The following is a 22,949-nucleotide window of genomic DNA, read 5'->3' as shown; positions in this document are numbered from 1 at the left end:
TGCACGGAGACTATATCAGCGAGAGAACAGGTGAGGGGTCAGGAAATATCTGGAGAACAGCAGACAATTTAAAGAGGACTTGTTATCAGGCCAAGAGGGGACAGGGTTTCATCTTATTTTATTCCTGCCGTTGCCCTGAATACTCCACTTTTTTCTTTTTTCAAATCAGACATCAGGATCCAGGGATAAGGACCTTTTTAACTTGTGCTAATTTTTTTTATGGTCCTTGCTAAGGGGGCGTGGCTCACAGGATCCTCATGGGCGGGTCTTTGGGCTGCTCTGCATTATTCACCCAGTGAGAACCATCCTCTTATAATAACTACAAAAATTTGCACAGAATCAAAAATCTCATATTACTTGACCTGTATAGCAGATTTACAGATATATAAATTAAATTAAAAAAAAAAAAAAAAAGAAATTAATCACGGGAACAGTGGGTAAAAAAATAATATACAAAAATTCTAAAAATTTTTGTAAACTTTAACAAAAGTTTGGCACCCTAAAAAATTGTACTATTACCCTTCCCCCCTTTTTTTTCTAGTATGGATCCTACCCACATTCTGCATATTATTTTTGGGGAATTTTAAATAAATATTTTTGTATTTTTTTTTTACTTTTAAGCACATTACATTTTACTTTATCAAGGCTTCTCATGCATGAGGGCAGCACGGTGGCTCAGTGGTTAGCACTGCAGTCTTGTGGTGGCTCAGTGGTTAGCACTGCAATCTTGTAGTTGATCAGTGGTTAGCACTGCAGTCTTGTAGTTGCTCAGTGGTGAGCACTGCAGTCTTGTGGTGGCTCAGTGGTTAGCACTGCAGTCTTGTGGTGGCTCAGTGGTTAGCATTTCAGTCTTGTGGTGGCTCAGTGGTTAGCACTGCAGTCTTGTGGTGGCTCAGTTGTTAGCACTGCAGTCTTCTGGTGGCTCAGTTGTTAGCACTGCAGTCTTGTGGTGGCTCAGTTGTTAGCACTGCAGTCTAGTGGTAGCTCAGTGGTTAGCACTGCAGTCTTGTGGTGGCTCAGTGGTTAGCACTGCAGTCTTGTGGTGGCTCAGTGGTTAGCACTGAAGTCTTGTGGTGGCTCAGTTGTTAGCACTGCAGTCTTCTGGTGGCTCAGTTGTTAGCACTGCAGTCTTGTGGTGGCTCAGTTGTTAGCACTGCAGTCTAGTGGTGGCTCAGTTGTTAGCACTGCAGTCTTGTGGTGGCTCAGTGGTTAGCACTTCTGTCTTGTGGTGGCTCAGTGGTTAGCACTGCAGTTTTGTGGTGGCTCAGTAGTTAGCACTGCAGTTTTGTGTTGGATCAGTTATTAGCACTGCAGTCTTGTGGTGGCTCAGTGGTTAGCACTGCAGTCTTGCAGCGCTGGGGTCCTGGGTTCAAATCCCACCAAGAACAACATCTGCAAGGAGTTTGTATGTTCTCCCCGTGTTTGCGTGGGTTTCCTCTGGGTTCTCCGGTTTCCTCTCGCACTCCAAAGACGTACTGATAGGAACTCTAGATTGTGAGCCCCAATGGGGACAGAGCTGCCAATGTATGTAAAGTGCTGTAGAAGCCGCTCCGAGTCTTTGGAGAGTAGCGGAATACAAGTTTGACCAATAAATAAATAAATCTCAATTTGTCTTACAATACAAATTTCATAGAATTGGAAATAGAGCTTGATGAGGCTGGTATACTTACTATGAAAATCCATCTGAGAATTTGAAGTGGACTGATAAAATGTTCAATTTCATAAGAGGGTGAAATAATCATTCTGAACTGGATTTCCATAGTAACTTCACCAGCCTCATCAGGTCAAAGATATATATTTTTTAATTTTGCATGCAGTTTGCATTGTGAAATCTGGGTGAGTGAATGAAGTATCATATTGCATATCCTGAACAAAAAAAAAAAAGAAACCTTAGCAGGGAGACTCCCGTTCACTTCTATGGGACAGATGCAGACGGGGTCGCGCTGCAGTTCTGTGCATCGCCAGGAAAAGACAATTAAAGAGACGTGGCGCTAAAACAGATTTATGTCTCTTTCGTGTTCAGTCCAAAAGATGTATTTTATTATATGGGAAAACCCCTTTAATTCCGACCTCTCTCTCCATGTTTCATCATGTCGTACTTTCATCTTTTTTCCTATTTCATACTTCATTTTTATCCAAATGTTGATTAGAAGACTGTGAGGGTGACGATATAATGATCTCCCATAGAGCTAATATGTCCGGTATGTATAACAAGGTAGCGCGAGATATTAGACTCCACCACCGTCGTGCCCAGAGCGATTACCGCCGGATTGCAGCTTCTTAGATCATTAGTCGGACTGAATCTAAAGTAATTAAGTGCAGATCTGGAGGTCACTTCTGTGGAAGGACATAAAAAAGTAATCAGAGGGAAAACGATCTTACATGATGTTCCGTTTGCTTATAAAACATGTGTGAACATTACCGAAGAAATGAGCTAGAACAGGAGATAATGTCCACGTCTCCGGATTATTAAAAATTGTCCAATTGAGCACTTGCTACGGGCTTGATACATAGTGACAAAGTTATAAATATAGGATCGTGGCACGGGACAGCCGGTTATCATGATAATAGGGGGCACCACTGTGTAAAAAGAGCCGTATAGCGGATGGAGTGCTGATCATGCATGTGTGCCACCCCTGCAGCGGTCGAACCGCTCGAATCCGGGGGTGATTATTCGTAGCTCAAGGGTCTCTGGACCCGGGGGCTAGGGGCCACACTCGAATGAAGAGGGGGGGTATTTACAGGGGAGATATAGTTCGTGACGCCACCCGTGGTGTGTGGTAATTGGGAGTACCACCGCTGCCGTTCGGAGTACATGGGGTGATGGAGTGGGGCAGCTAAGGTGTCGTCGCCCTCCACGGGTAGAGAAATTCCCCGGGACTCGGTGGGGTGCCACGTGGTGCAGGGGTCACTCGGGTACTCACTCAGTCAATAAGCAGACGCTGACAACCAGGTAAACCAAATCTCGGGGTATCGCTGCCGCTGAGGGGAGCTCGTCCGGGTCCCGTTCCCTATAATGCTGCCTAGTGATCCGTGACCTGCCTCCTGGCACTAAGTTTAACTTCAACGTGGTGGCCCTGTAGTCTGAAACTTGCCAGGTCCCACTCCCCACTATGGCTAAGTGTGGGAGCTTGCTCTCAGGGCTCACGCTTGGGATTTTCTTGGACCGTTTGGTTGGAAAGTCCTATCCCCCTCGTTGCGCTAGTGCCCCGATTCTGGAGCGGGTGGGAACAGATCATAAAGGCTCCGTTTTCCTCAGGTTAATTGCCCTGTTGCCTGAAGCTTCTCCCTGACCTGGGGTCCGTGTACCCCGCCGTGCCTTAGGTCCCGGGCCGGTGACAGTGCCAGGCTGCTGACCATCCTCCTCGACAGGTCCAGGCACCTAGCCGCAATACCCTGCGACCGGGGGTCCGACTCCTCTAGGTCCAGACCACCATCTGCAACCTAGAAAGCTTCTCTTAGGAGCCACCACTCGCAACGTCTTCTCACTCACTCTCTCACTTTACTCTCTGGCTACACTCCTCACCTCCCCTCCCTGACCCCCCAAGTGGGCGACTTTATTCCACTCAAGCCGTCCACTGGTGTGTCTGGTGGGTGTGGTGCAGGGTGTATCTAGGATTTGATTTGCTGTTGGAGGCAACTCCATAAGATAGGGACCCAGAACCAAGAGGGACTTGGAATACTGCACGGAAGGGCAGTTTATGCAGTACCCTGTGGCGACCTGATAGTCCAGGGGTGTCACACATGCACTCTACTACTCCATTGTCAGTCAGTCCCCAATGGTCTTCCTATCCATGCTCTAACCCTCATGGATGTCTTCAGTGGTCTTCATCCAAACCGGAAGCAATCACATGTCATTCTTTCATTACCTGACTGTTGAGGACCTTGACTAACTGATTGATCATTTGGCTTGGTGGAACGCGTATCTCTGATGATGCGCTACCCGAGTCACTTGACTTTTGGAGCCAGTCAATGGGGTTCATCGGCCAGGTGTGGGTAAATATGACCTGCTATGGATTAATTCGGCTAGTCTGATCAAGGAATTACATCAGACAACCGTTTCTTTACCCAAGCTAATCCCCCCGGAGCGTTGGAAGCTCATGGTGCTTCACGAAAAAAATAATCCTAAACCCATATTGCAGTAAGAAAATGTCCCGGTATAACTTAAACATCATTCCCCCACCTATTTTAATTACAATTCTTAAATAGATACATTCGGTTATTGCAGCAGCCATAGCTACCTCTTATGTATTGCAAAGATTGACTGCTCTAACTGTAAAGAACCCATTCTGGTATAGATGACAGATCTACTTTTGCCCTCTGGTCCTTAGAATGAAAATTGATCTATTCTTCCTGTACAACTCAAACATCATTTTTCTACTTTAATTATATCTTACATTTAGCATGGCTTCCTTTTTTGGTAAGCCATTACAGAGATTGACTGCTCTAACTGTAAATAACCCTTTCTGGTATACTGTAGATGACAGACCTACTTTTGCCCCCTGGTCCTCAGAATAAAAATTAACCTATTTTCCCTGTACAACTCAAACATCATTTTCCTATCCTAATTATATCTTATATTTACCATGGCTTTCTTTTGTAAGCCATTACAGAGATTGACTGCTTTAACTGTAAAGAACCCTTCCAGATATAGATGACAGATCTACCTTTGCCCCTGTCATGATCCAAGCCGTTATTATGTGGTATCTCCCTGGTCTGGCCTGGTCATGTCAGGGGTTCATTTCTCCCTGCCTTGTTATGGTTTCCGGGACGCTATATCTGGGTGCTGCACCTCTGGTTCAGCGCCAGTGATAGTCTATGTCTCATAGTTTGTGTAGCTGGCTCTGTTGAGGTACCCGATCTGTCCTGATGTCCTGCCATGCACTCTCTCCCGCCTATCCTGTGTCTGTTTGTCCTCTCCCGCTTGTCATACCTTTGTTTGTAGTTTGGACTGCCCGGTACTTGACTTACACTCCTGTCCCTGACTTGGCTCTGTCTCCCCCTTTGGATTTCTCTATTATCGTTCGGCTCCTGACCCCTTTGCTTGCTTTTGACTCTAAGTTTGTTCACCCCTCGTACATTGTTTTGACTTTCTGTTGCTGGCTCGGCTCTCTGAGTACTCTGCTGCCACCTTGTGCCGACTTTTCTGTACTACTCCGGGTAATTTCTTAGTACAGCGTAACACTACTCTGCTGCCACCTTGTGGTGACTCCACTGTACTACTCCGGGCCACGTTTTAGTGCAGCGTGACAGCCCCCTGGTCCTCAGAATAAAAATTAACTTATTTTACCTGTACAACTTAACCATCAGTCTCCTACGTTAATTATATCCTGCATTTACCATGGCTTACTCTTGTGGTAAGCCACTACAGAGACTGACTGCTCTAACTGTAAAGAACCCTTTTCAACACAGATGACAGATATACCTTTGCACCCTGGTCCTCAGCATAAAAATTAACCTATTTTTCCTTCACAACTTAAACATCATTCTCTCATCTTAAGTATATTCTACATTTGCCATGGCTTCCTCTTGTGGTACGCCATTACAGAGATTGACTGCTCTAACTGTAAAGAACCCTTTCTGATATAGATGACAGATATACCTTTGCCCCCTGGTCCTCAGAATAAAAATGAACCTATTTTCCCTGTACAACTTAAGCATCAGTCTCCTACCTTAATTATATCCTACATTTACCATGGCTTACTCTTGTGGTAAGCCACTACAGACACTGACTGCTCTCACTGTAAAGAACCCTATCTGATATAGATGACATATCTACCTTTGCCCCTGGTCCTCAGAATAAAAATTGACCTATTTTCCCTGTACAACTTAAACTTCATTCTCTCCCCTTAAATATATTCTAAACTTTCCATGGCTTCCTCTAGTGGTAAGCCATTACAGAGATTGACTGCTCTAACTATAGAGAACCCTTTCCTATAGTGATGATAGTGCCATCTTTTCTCCACATTAAAGATGCTCACTGGTTTTAGTTACTTTTTAGTGATTTCTTACATTTTGTTTGTTTTGGTCTCTTTGGGTTTACATGAAATGGCCCCGACACAGTCGATGAGTAGACACTTAAAAGTTCTTCTCTCTTCTTGTGTCGTCCTTTACAGTAAGAGATGAGCGATGCAAAATACTTTTTATCCTGCACAGTCTGTAGATAATCTCTTCTACAGAAATAGAAATGTTAGGGTATTAGTCTGGACCATGTAGCCAGTATGGTCTCACTAAATGATGGGTGCTAACAAATAAGGAATGAGTCTAAATTGGTCCAAAAGTGAATAGTCCAAAAACATCAAAAAATAGAATTTCTAGAATGGTCTTTTAAGAAATATTTCCACTATTGACTTACAGGATTAGTAATGGGGGTTCTTCATAGTGCTTCCCCATTACTAACCTAAAGTGTGATGCCCTGGCAAAACCAGGTAGTCACAAAAGAGTTAATCCTCCTTGTTATCACCTGATCCCACACTGGTACAATCCAACAGACACCCCCTTCCCTTTGATCAGTAGGGACACCTACTCAGGGACTATGAAGTGTCTGGGGAGAAAAAAAACAGTAGGAAGTGGAGCAGACAGGGGTTGGAGCTCCTGGGCTGCTGTGGAAGTGAACCCCCCCCCCCCTTGTTCCAAGCAGAGGAGTTAAAGTGACTTTCAACTGTGTGCAGGAGAGAGGGCTCTGCTCCATTGTACCGTGTGTGGAATCCGAGCACCACCCACCCAAGTACCCACGGACACCGGCAATTTCTGGGTTACTTCATGGACTTGTGTGATGTTACTGCGTCATCCTCAGAGTGAGTACACCAGTCCCCTCCGGTCCAATTCTGTGAACGGCGTTCCGCTGTGCTATTCCTGCCACCACCACAACTCCCAACTGGGCCCCGGGACTACACCTCCCCTACCCGTGGAGGGGATACCATCTTGCTGCCCCACACCATCGGTCCTGGGCACTGTCCCCAGAGGCAGCGGCGTGCCACCATCTCCTCACCGCAACCCACAGGTGGCGTCACAGACAATTTCCCTTTTAAATAAACCCCCTTTTCACTGGTGGGCGACGGACGGCTGTGCGAGCCCCCGATCCGGCTGCCACTCGAGCCACAACTACCGCCAGATCCGAGTGCCTTGAACGGCCCCGCCTGTTGTGATCTGTCCCACGCCCGCAACAAAGGCAAGATGGCAGCTGCGATTTTTTTGACAAATCACAGTTATTGTCAATTACATATATTACCCTGATTGCCACCGCACCAAGGAAATCAGGATAAGCCAGATAAAATGCCAATTTTGAGGTGGCTGCGGTTTGCTATTTTAATGCTGGAAGGGGCCAAATATCCATGGCTCTTCCTACCTTCATAATACCAGCCCCCAGCTGTCTGCTTTACCTTGGCTGATTGTCAAAAAATGGGGTATATTTTTCAATGATGTATTTATTTAAAACATAGGGTCTCCCCTAATTTTGATAACCAGCCAAGGTAAAGCTAACAGCTTGTGGGATGCTATTATCAGGGTGAGAATAGTTATGGATATTGACTCCTTGTCAGCCTGATAATAGACCCTAGCTGCTGTTTTATCTTGGCAAGTTTGCAAAATAGAGGGGGGGGGTCACCCCATTTTTTAAAAATTATTTATTTATTTTTACACTACAAAACAGCAAACTGATCTGCAACCAATCAAAGATGTCGACACAGAGGGTGGGGGCATATATAGCAGTCTGACTGCAACCAATCACAGACGCTGGCAAATAGGGTGGGGGGCATGTAATACAGTCTGAGTGCAACCAACCACAGATGCTGGCACAGAGGGTGGGGGCATGTAATGCAGTCTGAGTGCAACCAATCACAAACGCTGGAACAGAGGGTGGGGGCATATATAGCAGTCTTTCTGCAACCAATCACAGATGGTGACAGAGGGTGGGGTTATATATAGCAGTTTGACTAAAAACAATTGCAGATGGTGGCACAGAGGGTGGGGGCATATAATGTTGTGTCACTGCAACCAATCACAGATGCTGGCACAGAGGGTGGGGGCATATATAACAGTCTTATTACAACCAATCACAGACGCTGACACAGAGGGTGAGGGGGTGTTTAACAGTCTGACTGCAGCCAATCACAGACACTGACACAGAGGGTGGGAGGAGAAAGCAGTGAATATTCATGAAGCTTAATGAGTGGGGCCAGAAAAGAGTCTGACTGCTGTGTTATCTTCTAGGGAACACTGTATGTATAATGGTCTTGCTCTTACTCCTAAGTTGCTTCTTTTTTACCTCTTAGCCCTTACTACGACCATCTCCCATTGACTTGTATGGGGGTCGGCATTCGGGGTCAAATTTTTTCCCCAAGTCTGTCCGAACCCGGCAAATCCGAACATCCACGGATCCGCTCATCTCTACTTTCTACGGAATGATTTTACCGGCATAGTGTAGGCGCAGAATGTAATAATTCCTTGCAAAAACCCAAATTTAAGACCTACCTCCCGTACACCTTTTAAATCTGAAATGTTCCTTTTCTCTGATGAAAAAGGACATTAAGTGGAATCATTTTAATTAAACCAAAAGACAGAGGCCATTAAATTAGAACAGACTCACTAAAACACAGCCTAATTTTATCGCTGCATCCATTTTCGCTCCCCGGTAAGGTCGGAGACCTGATTTTTGTATGCCATTTCAAGTTTTATTGGCAACATTAAAAGCTACGGTGACACAGGCTCCGGGTCTGTTACGAAATTCAGGGACAGAAGTGATTTTCACATTTTTAAAAAAATATATATTTTTCACTCCGGCCAAGACTATGCCTTCAATATTCTTCCGAGACGTCTTGAGTCTTGAGTATCTTAACTTTCATCTGCAGAGTCATAAATCAAAGTCTTTTAATATCAAATCAGGAGTCAGGAGAGCGATGAATATAGACGCGACTAAAATATTGGGTTCTGTTTTCGATGGAGATTTCACCAGTGGAAAAGATAATTACCGCGTGTTGTAACAGAATTTAATAAAGCCAACGGCACAAATGGTCCATTCTATAATTAAATACGAAGTCGCGCTATGGAGCGATCACTCAAGAGAGAGCTCAGCCTTTTCCCAAGAACTCCCCAAATCATTTCCGCTATTAGGTTTGACAGGCTAAACCTCCAAGTGTCTATTTGTCATCCATCCATCATTGTATCGGGACCCATGTAAAACATTAACAGTTACGATGTTGCCAAAGAATGGTTGGATTGAATTAAATTGTTTAACCTTCCTTTACGGGGTTCGGGACCATTAAAGGTTTAAATGTTTGGTTAATATGAAATATAGGCATCAAATTGTCATGAACGCATCGCAATAATGCTACATTACTTAGGGTAGATCATGCACAATGATGCACCGTAAGTAATAGAGTTTTTGTAAGCTGCAATACCATGCCAGACCATTTGGTGTGCTGTTTAGAGAAAGCTCGCGTATGAAAATCATGAAAATTCTTTCCTGTGCAACATGATACTTTGTAGTAATATTTAGCAGGTAAAATATGTAGTACAAAATCATGATGTCACGCTAGGTACGGGGGAGTACCAAGCAAACGGCAGAAGAAAAGGGAAAGCTTGTGTCTAAGGAAGGGGGAGATGATGATCCCTGACCAAACCTACTGCTGGTCCTTGAGGTCCCTCACCACCCTAGATAGGTTCTGCACCTATGTGCAAAGCCGGATACCTGACCCTAGGTATCCCGAACGGGTGGGATGAGCCGTTTGTGAACCCCACTAAACATTAAAGAAGACACAGTGAGCCAGTGAGACTGGCTACCAGAGAAACCCCCAGTAACACCAGGCCTAGCTGCGGTTACCTGCATTGAACTCCGGAGCTCTCACCTGATCTCCGGAGTTCAGTCAGGCCTGTCCCTAGCTGTCATGAACTGAACCGCAATCACCGACGAAATAGTCGGTGCTCGCAGTTCAGTCCTGCAAACTCTGTATTCAGTTCAGGCTGCACTACGGAGCTAAGGTAAGAGCTCCAGAGTTCAATGCAGGTAACCGCAGCCAGGCCTGGTATTAATGGCGGTTTCTCTGGTAGCCAGTCCGACACTGCAGTGAGCACACACACGGAGAAAGCGTATGAACAACTTATCTCCAGATGACTCAGGAAGAATTTCTTCAAAGAACAGCAACAATCCTACAGATGAGTGCAAGCCGCTTGCTTGCATCCAGAGCTTGTGAAAGAACTGAATATCACCCAGCACAAGTCCATGGAAAATGAGAGTATTTAAACCCAAGGGGAAATACAGATCATAGGATCATAGAATGGTAGAGTTGGAAAGGACCTCAAAGGCCATTGGGTCAAACCCCCCTGCGAATACAGGTTTTCCTAAATCATCCCAGCTATTTGTTTATCTAGTTTCTGGTTGTAGATGTCCATTGATGGAGAGCTCAGCCTGTTCCACTCTCTGACCGCCCTCACTGTCTCCCGTGGTAGCCTGTTTTACTCTGACTGCCCTCACTACCTCCTGCGGTAGCCTGTTCCATGCTGTGACTGCCCTCACTACCTCCTGCGGTAGCCTGTTCCATGCTGTGACTGCCCTCACTACCTCCTGCGGTAGCCTGTTCCATGCTGTGACTGCCCTCACTACTTCCTGCTGTAGCCTATTGCACTCTCTGACTGCCCTCACTACCTCTCAAGGTCTCCTGTTTCACTTTCTGACTGCCCTCACTACCTCCCATGGTCGCCTGTTGCACTCTCTGACTGCCCTCACTACCTCCCATGGTCGCCTGTTGCACTCTCTGACTGCCCTCACTACCTCCCATGGTTGCCTGTTGCACTCTCTGACTGCCCTCACTACCTCCCATGGTCGCCTGTTGCACTCTCTGACTGCCCTCACTACCTCCCATGGTCGCCTGTTCCACTCTCTGACTGCCCTCATTACCTCCCAAGGTCACCTGTTCCCCTCTCTGACTGCCCTCACTACCTCTCTAGGTCGCCTGTTCCACTCTCTGACTGCCCTCACCACCTCCCGCAGTCACTTGTTCCACTCCCTGACTGCCCTCACCGTCCGAACGTTTTTCCTAATGTATAATCTGAATCTCCTTCCTTTTAGTGTTATCCCATTGCTTCTTGTGCTTCCAATGCTTCTTGAAGGAGGAGCTTCTCAGAGTCCTAAAGGGAACAGGATGAAAATTCAGGGGAGGAGATACCTAGTACACTGAATACTGACAGCAGGAATAATTGAAAGTCAGGGAGCATTTTGTGCAGCCAAACACTGTGACCTTCTCTAGCCAGACACCACAGGCCTGTTTGTCACCCATGACACATTAGGCATTTAAATGTTTATTTTAGTATAAAGAATCAAAGACTCACAGGTTCAAGTTTGCTAAGGAAACTAAAAAGAAGAAAGTAAACTTTAAAAAAATTTATGTTTTTATGGTATAAAAAAATAATAGGAAGTGATCATGCCTACTTTTCAGTGTTACAATGCATAAAAAACAACCTAGTGCTAGCGGACGAATTGTTGTAATCCCCATCTCTGGGAAATAATTGGGAATCAATCTAAATCAGCCTCTTAACATTTTATAGAATGGATTTGGGTGAAAATCAACTTTATTTCTTTTTTTTTCACAGAATATTGAAGTTGATGGCTTGTTATACAGACTAGAGGGTCTTCGGAAGTTTACAGAATACAACATAAGAGTCTTGGCATACAATCGCTATGGCCCAGGGGTCTCCACCGAGGAACACACACTCATGACTCTGTCTGATGGTAAGATATATGTTGTAGCCAACGATTGAAGCTTGGACTTCTCACCTGGCTTTTCCATGCATGACTTGGGCTATCCTTAATAATCCACCTTCCTTATGCAGACATCAGCTGGCGACGCTAAGTTCCAAAATTTCTGGCTTTCTCCTAGGGACGAGGGAATAGATTTGAGGCCAATCGAGGTTTCTTGAAGCTCTCTAAAATATTTGGACTCCTCAGGATCTGAATTATTAGAAAATCGATTCACACGCTAAGGGGTACTTTGCACACTATGACATCGCAGGCGCGATGTCGGTGGGGTCATGTCGAAAGTGACGCACTTTTTGCGTCGCTCTCGACATCGTAGTGTGTAAAGCCTAGATGATACGATTAACGAGCGCAAAAGCGTCGTATTCGTATCATCGGTGTAGCGTCGGCGAAAACCATAATTACCTTGCTGCGACGGTCCGATGTTGTTCCTCGTTCCTGCGGCCGCACACATCGCTGTGTGTGAAGTCGCAGGAGCGAGGAACATCTCCTACCTGCTTCACCGCGGCTCCTGTCGGCTATGCGGAAGGAAGGAGGTGGGCGGGATGTTTACGTCCCGCTCATCTCCGCCCCTCCGCTTCTATTGGCTGCCTGCAGCCTGCCCCCTTCATAAGGAGGCGGGTCACCGGCCAGAGCGGCGTCGCACGGCAGGTGAGTGCATGTGAAGCTGGCGCAGCGATAATGTTCGCTACGCCAGCTATCACCACATATCGCTGCTGCGACAGGGGCGGGGACTATCGCACTCGGCATCGCAGCATCGGCTTGCGATGTCGTAGTGTGCAAAGTACCCCTAAGTTCCAAAATTTCTGGCTTTCTCCTAGAGACGAGAGAATAGATTTGAGGCCAATCGAGGTTTCTTGAAGTTCTCCAAAATATTTGGATTCATCAGGATCTGAATTATTAAAACCAGCCCCCATCGTACATGCGATATCTTGTGATTGCTGCCGTAGCGAACATAATCGCTACGGCAGTGTCACTTGCACATACCTGTTCAGTGACGTCGCTGTGACCGCCGAACAATCCCTCCTTCAAGGGGGAGGTGCTTTCACCGTCACAGCGACGTCACCACGACGTCACTAAGCAGCCGGCCAATAGAAGCGGAGGGGCGGAGATAAGCGGGACATAACATCCCGCCCACCTCCTTCCTTCCGCATAGCTGGTGGACGCAGGTAAGGAGATGTTTGTCGCTCCCGCGGCTTCACACACAGCGATGTGTGACGCCGCAGGAGCGACAAACAACATCGTATCTCCTGATGTAGCGACCTTATAGAAATGAACGACGTTACACAGGTCAGCGATTTTTTACGCTTCTGTGCTTGTTCATCGTCGCACTTAAGATTTACACTTTGCGATGTCGCTACCGATGCCAGATGTGCGTCACCAACTACGTGACCCCGACGATATATCGGTAGCGATGTCGCAACGTGTAAAGTGACGCTTAGTTCCAAAATTTCTGGCTTTCTCCTAGAGACGAGGGAATAGATTTGAGGCCAATCAAGGTTTCTTGAAGTTCTCCAAAATATTTGGATTCATCAGAATTTTAATTATTAGGGAATCAATTGGCACAAATCTAGCAAGATTTCAGTTTTGCTGGATTAAAAAAAAAAAAAAAAAACAAAGTTCACCCTACTCTAATCTGTCTCAATGAGTAGCTCCACTGTTGTCTGGTCGTCTTCGTCAGTACTATCACCGGTGTGGTCTTCATTGATCACCGGTGTGGTCTTCACTGGGTCGTCTTTGGTGTCTTCACGGTGACTAAGCCATAACGCCATGATGTTGTGTGACAATTGACCTACCTAGACCAAGAGACGTCAAAGGTGCTGGTTCCTGGAAGACATCAAAGATGGTAATCAAATTCTTTTGCCAAATTGGAATTTTGGCATTGTTGCTCATCCCTACTTTCTGGTTTTATTTTGCAACTCTTCATTTATAGTACATCCAAAGGAGCCCCATGGAAACAAGTGAACAAATGATCAAATGAGGCAAAGATGCCAAAGGTGGAACCCATGTTTATCAGTTGTTATGGCATATCCTGCACTAGAGATGACAGAATCTTTTTGAAATTCAAATTTTCAAAATTTACCACATTTTTCCTAAAATTTGATATTAAAGTTGAAATTCAAAAGTCCTGTAAAGCCTCCAATTACCCTGAAAGACGTGTATAAGACTATTCTCTTTTCCTAACACACTAATCTTCTTCACTGTGAATTTCTAAAATTTGGACACAAATTGATTTCTTTATCTCTATCCGTTATACAGTATATGCCTTCAAGGTCAACGGTGGGAGTACCACTTTAAAAGAACAACCTCTTTTAGTAAGAGGTGTCTCTATATATTAAGCCCATCACATGGTGCTCCCCAGCTGGGATCCTGACAATCAGCTGTTATCTGTAGAGAAGCTGACAGTGAAGATTCAGTTTTCCTACAGCACTCCTACAGGAATAATGAGGTATTACACTGTTCTAATCAATTGGCTGTGTAACGCTTGATACACCAAATCATGCATTGGAAAAATGTTCCCATTCAGTTTTCTCCACCCTGGATAATAGATGAGGGTCCCTAGAGGACCCCCCACTATTAACTCCTTAGAGGGTACCTGTCAGTTCCTAAATGCACCCAGAACCAAGATTGCTAATCCCTACCTAGCAGTCCCAGGCTATAGTAGCATGGATAAGAGATCTTTACAAACAGTATTGGTAAAGATACTATATGATTTGCTAATGAGGCCAGGGACTAGTCCACTGGGCATTTGTTCCCTTGGCTAGTCGGCCCCCTTAGCATATAAGCACGCCCCTGTGGGCATGCTAACTGGTAATGAATGCGCAGCGTCAAAGGCATGGTCACACTCACCTCTCTGCTGTCACTGTGGCTGATGCTGGTTTTCATCTCAGTATGCTTGATCAGAAGTCCCTGGATTTGCGGTCATGCGCACTATGAAGGCGAGTGTGCATGTCCCAGCTTTAAACTGGTGTAGTGTGTATCACCTGAAGACCGGGGACGTTGCGATCAAGTGTACTGAGATGAAAACAGCGGTGGCAGCAGAGGGGAGAGCGACCATGCCTCTGACGCTGTGTATTCATTAAGACGTTAACATGCTAAGGGGGCCGACTAGCCAAGGCAGCTAACGCCTTTGCGACTAGTCCCTGCGCTCATTAGCATATCATGTTTAGGTATCTTTGGGGATACTTTTTCTAAAGATCTCTTTATCTATGCTAGTGTATACAGGGACGATTAGGCTGGGAATAGCAATATGCACCGAGAACTGCTCGTGGTTCTGGGTGCATATTGGACCTGACAGGTTCCCTTTAAGAATTCTTCAATGAAATATTACATAAGGTAGTTTTTAAACCAGACTCAGAGCAGATCATATCTTATGTTATTTAGATTCCGGAATTTAAAGATGTTAGAGTGACTTTCTTATAATGTGTATTTTTGGAAAACTTTCATTAGCACAGGGCATGGAAGGTGTGAAATCGGAGGTTGTCACAGTGCGCTGGTTCTTCTCAGCTGTCAGGCAGGTGTCAGTCAGAGCTGCACACAACACAGCGGGTTCGGTACATATCAGCTGTCACATCCTCATCGCAAACAAGAACATTATGTATTTACCGCAAGCTCTAGATTAATGACATATGGGCTACAAATGCTAATCAGTGGTTGATGGTCTGGCATATATGCCCCCTAGGGCCAAGAAACAAGGGGGGAATCATACTATCAGTCTACATGTTACCTCTAAAGAACTGGAGGTTCACAGATCATAAGTCCCTGTAGGAAACCTCACCCACCCCTACTTAGAGCTCCGAGCAATATCCCACTTGACATGCCGCTAGAATCACAGGAAATCTAGATAAGCTCTCTCATTACAGAAAGTTACTTTTTCCTCTGAAATGCATTTCAGAGGAAAAAAGTTTGAAAAAAGATCAAACTTGTGGAGAAATGTCCACTAAGGGACTCCTTCCTCACCTGATTTGGCCCCATTGATAGGTCTCCAGGTATCTGCCTATAGGGAGTGACCTGTCAATCATGGCCTTCTGGGAGGAGGAAGTTGGTGAGCTCCTCAGTGGACTCTTCCCCTTGTGTCCAGGCTCTTCCTCTGTCCTTGGCACATTTCGTTGACCCTGTGTTCTTTATGGTCATACTTTATGCTGCATTGGTTTCTTCACAAGTCATGACAGTCATAATTAAGTCATGGGTAACTCATAATTGGAGGAGGCTTCATTTCCATTTTTGGCCCCAGCCTTTTCTGAAGTCTCACCCTTTCCTTGCCTCTCCGTGCCCCATTTCCTGGACAAGTTTGACGAAGCAGGGGAAATTTGCTCCGTCTTCTGGGAGCTTAACCCTTAAGGGGGCTTTACACGTTGGGACATCGGTAACGATATATCGTCGGGGTCACGTTGTTAGTGACGCACATCCGGCGCCGTTACCGACATCGCAGCGTGTAAACCCTAGGAGCGACGATCACCGATCGCAAAAACATCAAAAATTGTTGAACGGTGACACGTCGCTCCTTTCCATAATATCGCTACTGCTGCCGGTACGATGTTGTTTGTCATTCCTGCAGCACCACACATCGCTGTGTGTGACACCGCAGGAACGACAAACATCTCCTTACTTGCCTCCACCGGCAATGCAGAAGGAAGGAGGTGGGAGGGATGTTACGTCCCGCTCATCTCCGCCCCTCCGCTTCTATTGGCCGGCCGCTTAGTGACGTCGCGGTGACGCCGAATGGACCTCCCCCTCAAAGGAGGGATTGTTCGGCAGTCACTGCGACGTCGCTGCACAGGTATGTGCGTGTGACGCTGCCATAGTGATAATGTTCGCTACAGCAGCTATCACCAGATATTGCATGTACGACGGAGGCGGGGACTATTGCGCTCGACATCGCTAGCAATTGCTAGCGATGTCGCAGCGTGTAAAGCCCACTTTAAACCTAGGAACCCTCCATTCTGGGAGATTTGCCATGAGTAAAGGGAGTCACGTCACCATTTGTGGGATGCCAAACAATGGAAGGAAGGCTTAAAGACTGGAGGACCATATAATGAACTCGTAAGGAGAACCGGATGCTCCTGAAAGCCAAACCATTTCACTCAACTAACGAGGGGCAAGACTTCCAAAACGGCGGTCTACTGATGGGTGTCACCGATTTCGCTAAAATCCCTTTTATATTATAAGGCTTTTGAATGGGTCAGATGTTGTCAAACAGGGTTGCACTAAAGTCAGTTTTATTTCTTACTAGCTGCAGTACCCGGCATTGCCCATGATAGTAACTAAGTGTCTCTCTGTCTGTCTCTCTCGCACCCTCCTTCTATCCCACTCTCCCTCTCCCCCACTCATCCACTCTCCCTCTCTCCCACTCGCTCTCTCACCACCGAAAATATATTAACTGACACATAAGCTGTCATATACTAAGGATGTCTTTTGTTGCCTATAACAACCAATGAGAGCTTCTATTTATGACCTGTAGCAAAATAGAAGCAGAGTTCTAGTTACTATAGGCCACCTGATAATTATCCAGGGTAACTGTCCAAACAGCCAATATATTACCACAAACATCCAAACAGTTTCTGTGTGTATCTTTTTCTATGTGTGTGTCTTTCAGTGTGTGTCTCTTTCTATGTATGTGTTTCTTTCTGTGTGTCTCTTTCTGTGTGTGTTTGTGTGTCTCTTTGTGTGTGTGTCTCTTTCTGTGTATGTGTCATTTTCTGTGTGTCTCTTTCTGTGTGTGTGTGTGTCTCTTTCTGTGTGTGTCTCTGTGTCTCTTTCTGTGTGTGTGTGTCTTTCTGTGTCTGTTTCTGTGTGTGTGTATCTCTCTATGTGTCTCTTTCTCTGTCATTAATAGGAGACTATAATAATAGGTTCGTTCCCAGCTCCACTGATTTTAATGTAAGTAGATTTTTTGGCGAATAACTAAAGCGTGGGGTTAAATTTTCCCCTCAAAACATAGTCTATGATGTTCCCTGAGTCAAATGAAGTGTCTGTGAAAAATGTCATGATTGTAAATGCGACAGTGCAAATACCTTTAGTGGACATACAGACACACACACACACACACACATACACACACACACACACACACACACACACACACACACACACATATACACACACACACACATACACACACACACACACATATACACACACACACACATATACACACAGACACATACATACATACATACATACATACATAGATACACACACACACACCTACATGCATACATACACTCAGCTTTATATATTAGATGGAGGGGAGTACAAGTATTTGCATCACTGGACGACACAGACAGAAAAGGGCCCCTGTGCTAGAACAATATAAGGGCCCTTTGAAGCCAAAGAACTCATAAAATGCAAAATTGCACCTGCATTGAAGGTAGAAATGGGCCGCCAAACCTCTTGGGCCTGTGTGCGGCCACACATTGGCACGAATGTCGTCCACCCCTGTTTCACATACTCTTTCCTCGGAGAGCATTGTCTGTAAATTCCCCAAAAAGCAAGATCTCAATACGAAGAATCGATACCCCCAGAGATTTGGATTTTACAGCAGAAGGAATTAGTAATGAGACTTTTCTTAAGTCTTTTCTTTACAGCTTCTGTGTTATCGCACGGCGCCGTGTTGTCACTAACTGACATATGTCACAGCGGAAAGCACACGTTGTGATTGCCTGGCGCCTTGTTACAAAAAGGATCAAAGCCGAAGTCAGCTTTAATTGCGGGGCTGTCATATTCCGCGTGCTCAGTGCGCCGCTGACGGTGTGACATTACGTTGCTTTTATATGTTGGCACATGAAATGTAATGACAAAAATAATCAAACAGTTCTTTAAAAGTAAGCTGTAAAGTCTTTATGAAACTACGAGCTCATACCACACACAAGGTGATGATTGACATATTGGGTTTGTGCATTAAGACAGGAGCCATTGCGAATGGTGATGAAGGATGATAGGCAAAAAAGTTCACCGAACCCTACAAAATTTTAGTCCAACCCATCTGTCACGTCCTCACCGGAGTCCGCTTCTGCGACTTCTGCTTCGGTCACCAGGGGCCGCCGTATTCCCCCCATGGACTGTGCTGGTGATAGGAGATGAGTCGGTGCCAGTGGCTCTGGTGGGCGCAGGCTCCGCTTATCAACTAAGCTGGGTTTCCCTGAGACCTGCAGTACCACTGGCTGACTGTAGGTGGCGTGTATCTTCCAGCTGAAGTTACACCATTCAGCTACAGCCAATGGGAAGACGCCTCACCTTTCTAATCCCCTCTCTTGTCTGCTGGTCGCTGCCAGAGATAGTTTTGTATTCCTGCTAGTGTCTGGTTCCTGTTCTGACTATTGATCCCTGTGTTTTGACCCCTGCCTGCTCATTAACTACTCTCCTGCCTGCTGTTTTTGTACCTCGCCGCCATCTCCAGTTTTGACCTCTGCCTGATTTCCTGACTAAGCCCCTGCTTGACGATTTTGTCCCTTTTTGTGCCTCCTGGTTTGGACCCTGCCTGATGACCACTCTTTCCTGGATTGCAGCCTTCCATAGGTAGCAATCTCCTGGACCCTGTGTAATGCCAAATCCCCGTATAGGGGTTAAAGAGTTTAAGGGTTCTTGAGATCCTGGCATCTTGGTGGCTAGCCCTAGTCTGTCCGTGACAGTCATCCTGAGTCTGTGGTCAGGGGCAGATGTTACACCATCCAAGGGCAAATACTAAGTTCCAAAGATTTTGCCTACAGCCTCCACTAGGTGGAGCTCTTTGTAAGTGTAACACTAGGTGAAATATCTGCAACATAACTAGGGCTTATTGTCACACGTGACTGTGATGGGGTATGCGACAGAGCAGGCAGGGACACCAGGCCGAGGAACAATCCAACAAGTTTTATTGAGGCAGGGAGCATAAAACATCCAATATCGAAATGGTTCTTTAGAGTCCACAATGCGTCTACACAAAGAAAACAGGTCCGGGGCGCCACCCAGCAATCTGATGCCAAGGAAAATGCAACAACAGTCCTTAGATGAGTTCCTTAAATCCGGTAGTGTGGCTGATACAACACAATCCCACGTAGCAGCTGATCTTCAATGTCCCATAGTCCATACACAGGCACCAGGACCTATCCTCAGCAACAGATCCTCGCCTTTCACCCAAGAAAGCATCAACTAATTAATGGAAGATGTCTCAACACACAGGGGACACAGGGGTCACAATACAACGGAGGTCCCTAGGAGAGGGGTGAGGGGGAACCTCCTGAACTCACCTCAAGCTGACTCCTGAGCTCCCTAGCGTCCCTATACAGGTTCTTTCAACCTGTTGGCGAGCAGGATTCCGTGGGCCCTCAGCTGGTCCTAAACTCGCCCTGCCTAGTGAGCAGATCGACAAAATCACTAGACTCGCCTCTACAATACAGAGACACAAGGGAATGAATACAAACAGGGGAAATAGACATGCAAAGGAAAAGACACCACTGCTGCAGCCAACACGACAGACTTCTTCCAGAGCAGGCTCCTTCCAAAGTGGACCACATGGAAATGAAGGATTCAGTTTCTATCACAGGCATCATGTGATTAGATCCCATGTCTTAAGCCCGCTTTATACGCTGCAATGTATCTTACAATGTGTCGGCGGGGTCACGTCGTAAGTGATGCACATCCGGCATCGTAAGGTACATTGTAGTGTGTGACAGGTATGTGCGATTGCGATTGAACGTTAAAACGTTCATCGCATGCACGTCGTTAATTCCTCATGAATTGAACGTCAGATTGTTCATCATACGAACGATGAACAGATCTTACCTGCATCCTGCGGCTCCCGGCCGGCAATGCGGAAGGAAGGAGGCTCAGCTCCGCCCCTCCGCATCTATTGGCCGGCTGCCGCGTGACGTCGCTGTAATGCCGAACGTCCCTCCCACTCCAGGAAGTGGACGTCCCCCGCCCACATCGAGGTCGTATGGACGGGTAAGTACGTGTGATGGGGGGTTACTCGTATGTGCAGCACATTCAACAAATTGAACGTGCCGCACATACGATGGGGGCGGTTACGATCGCATACGATGTTGTATGCAGAATCGTAACATGTAAAGCAGTCTTTAAATAGGGAAGGGGAGTGATCCCAAAGAGCCACACCTGAGATTGACAGCTAAAGCCCGCAGCCAAGCCGGAAAGGGTGCTCAGCCCTTACAGCACCACAAGGAAGGAGATGTTAAAAAATAACAGCAGTGGACCTGGGGTCTCCACTGAGCGAGATACACTCATGACACTTATTTTTGGAGTAGGGCTTATAGTTCAAGCGTACCCCAAACATTCAGTAAAATCATGCTAGGGCTTATTTTCACGGTAGGTCCTATTTTGGAGAAATAGGGTATGTATGCGTCAGCTACCCCTGGTGGTGACTGCGTGCAGCTAAAATTATCTATTGTGACACTTAAAAGCACGTATCTTATGGAATAGATCAGAGTGACTGTATGGACCTAAGGAAGGGACTATAAATCCAGAAAAGCCACAGCAATGCCAAGAATGGGGGGTCCAGAATGGCAACACTGGGGGAAACACTACATCGCATGGTATTATCTGGCAGTGCCATAGCGAAGGTTGAGCTTGTGCCTTATTTTTGTGATTCTGAACCCACATTCTTGAGAATATTAAGGATCTTAGACACCCCACCCCCCGTGATTAGTACATTACCCCTCATCTACTTGATAAAGAATAATGTGAAAGTTTGCAAAATAATCAGACGTCTAAGAGAGGAGGGGGACAGAGTTTGGGTTTGGCCAAGTTTGGTCTCTAATTTCTTTCCGTCATGATTGCTAAATATACCTGTAAATTATTTATTCTATATACAGCTTTTGTTATATATAATTTTGTATTTTTTTTTTTTTACAGTACCAAGTGCAATGCCCCAAAATGTGTCATTGGAAGTGGTGAACTCCAGGGTAAGCTGCCGGTATTATTACTACCATTGTTACTGCTGTCTGCATTATAACAACAGAGTGTAAAAAGCCTGGAACATTCTGTTACCGGTCATTACTTTAGATGGAAGGGACGGAGCTTTGTATTGTATGTAATTTAAAGGAACTTTAACATCCAGGGTATTTTAAGAATTAACGCTATCGATTTTTTAAATTATTTTTTACGTTTTTTTATTTTTTTTATTATTTTTTTTTTAGCTTTTTGTTGATTTTCAAATTATATTATCCATGAAAAATTATGGGAGCAACCATGTTGCGAGAGTTGATGGTGACCGCATTTGCAGATGTGCTTTACAGCAGTCATAAGGAACAGTACAGCAGATAATACTCATCGACTTCAATGGGAGTGTATTTGGGGGCATGATTTGTGTAGAGGCCTTTATGAAGGGAGGAGAGGAGGTGAGCTGTGACATCACCTATTGTGAATGGTGGATCATATGCTATCTACTGTATATAGAGGTGTTATCAGTCATTGTACAGGAGGGGCAGGAGGTGAGCTGTGACATCACCTATTGTGAATGGTGGATCCTGTGTTATCCACTGTATATAAAGGTGTTATCAGTAAATATACAGGAGGGGTAGGAGGTGAGCTGTGACATCACCTATTGGGAATGGTGGATCATGTGCTATCTACTGTATATAGAGGTGTAATCAGTTATTTAACAGGAGGGGAGCTGTGGCATCATCTATTATGAATGGTAGATCCTGTTTTATATATATATATATATATATATATATATATATATATATATATATATATACATAAGTTGTCAGTTGCTGTACAGGAGGGGGAGGAGGGAAGCTGTGACATCGCCTACTATGAATCCTGCATCCTTTCTTTTCTACTCTACATAAAGAAGTTATTGGTTACTGTACAGGAGGTGAAGAGGTAAGCTGTGGCATCATCTGTTATGAGTGATAGATCCTGTTTTATGTACAGACATAAAGAAGTTGTCAGTTACTGTGCAGGAGGGGGAGGAGGTGAGCTGTGACATCACATATTATGAATGGTGGATCCTGTGTTATCTACTCTATATAAAGAAGCTATTAGTTACTGTACAGGAGGGGGAGGAGGTGATCTGTGATATCCCATACTGTGAATAGTGGATCCTGTGTTATCTATTTTATATTGAGGTGTTATCAGGAGGAAGAGGTGAGCTGAGACATCACCTATTGTGACTGATGGACCATAAGCTAGCTATATATAACTGTTTCTTATTGTTGTATTGTTGTCTGGGATGAAAATTGGATGGCTGCTGAGAATT

General features: G+C 45.4%; 1 protein-coding gene across 1 annotated transcript in view; it reads left to right on the top strand.

The window, feature by feature from the left end:
* DCC (DCC netrin 1 receptor) overlaps positions 1-22,949 on the top strand; it is a 1,217,792-nt gene that overhangs the window by 914,479 nt on the left and 280,364 nt on the right. Inside the window, exons 10-12 of the mRNA XM_075328185.1 lie at positions 1-30; positions 11,587-11,725; positions 21,599-21,648. The exon at positions 1-30 is cut by the window's left edge and continues 119 nt beyond it. Of these exons, the coding sequence (XP_075184300.1) occupies positions 1-30; positions 11,587-11,725; positions 21,599-21,648 (219 nt within the window). The remainder of the gene's footprint in view (positions 31-11,586; positions 11,726-21,598; positions 21,649-22,949) is intronic.

Source organism: Anomaloglossus baeobatrachus, chromosome 1 (genome assembly GCF_048569485.1).
Source record: "Anomaloglossus baeobatrachus isolate aAnoBae1 chromosome 1, aAnoBae1.hap1, whole genome shotgun sequence".
In the NCBI taxonomy this organism is placed as follows: Eukaryota; Metazoa; Chordata; class Amphibia; order Anura; family Aromobatidae; genus Anomaloglossus; species Anomaloglossus baeobatrachus.
Note: the sequence above shows the minus strand (reverse complement) of the source record. Positions and strands in the feature narration are given on the sequence as shown.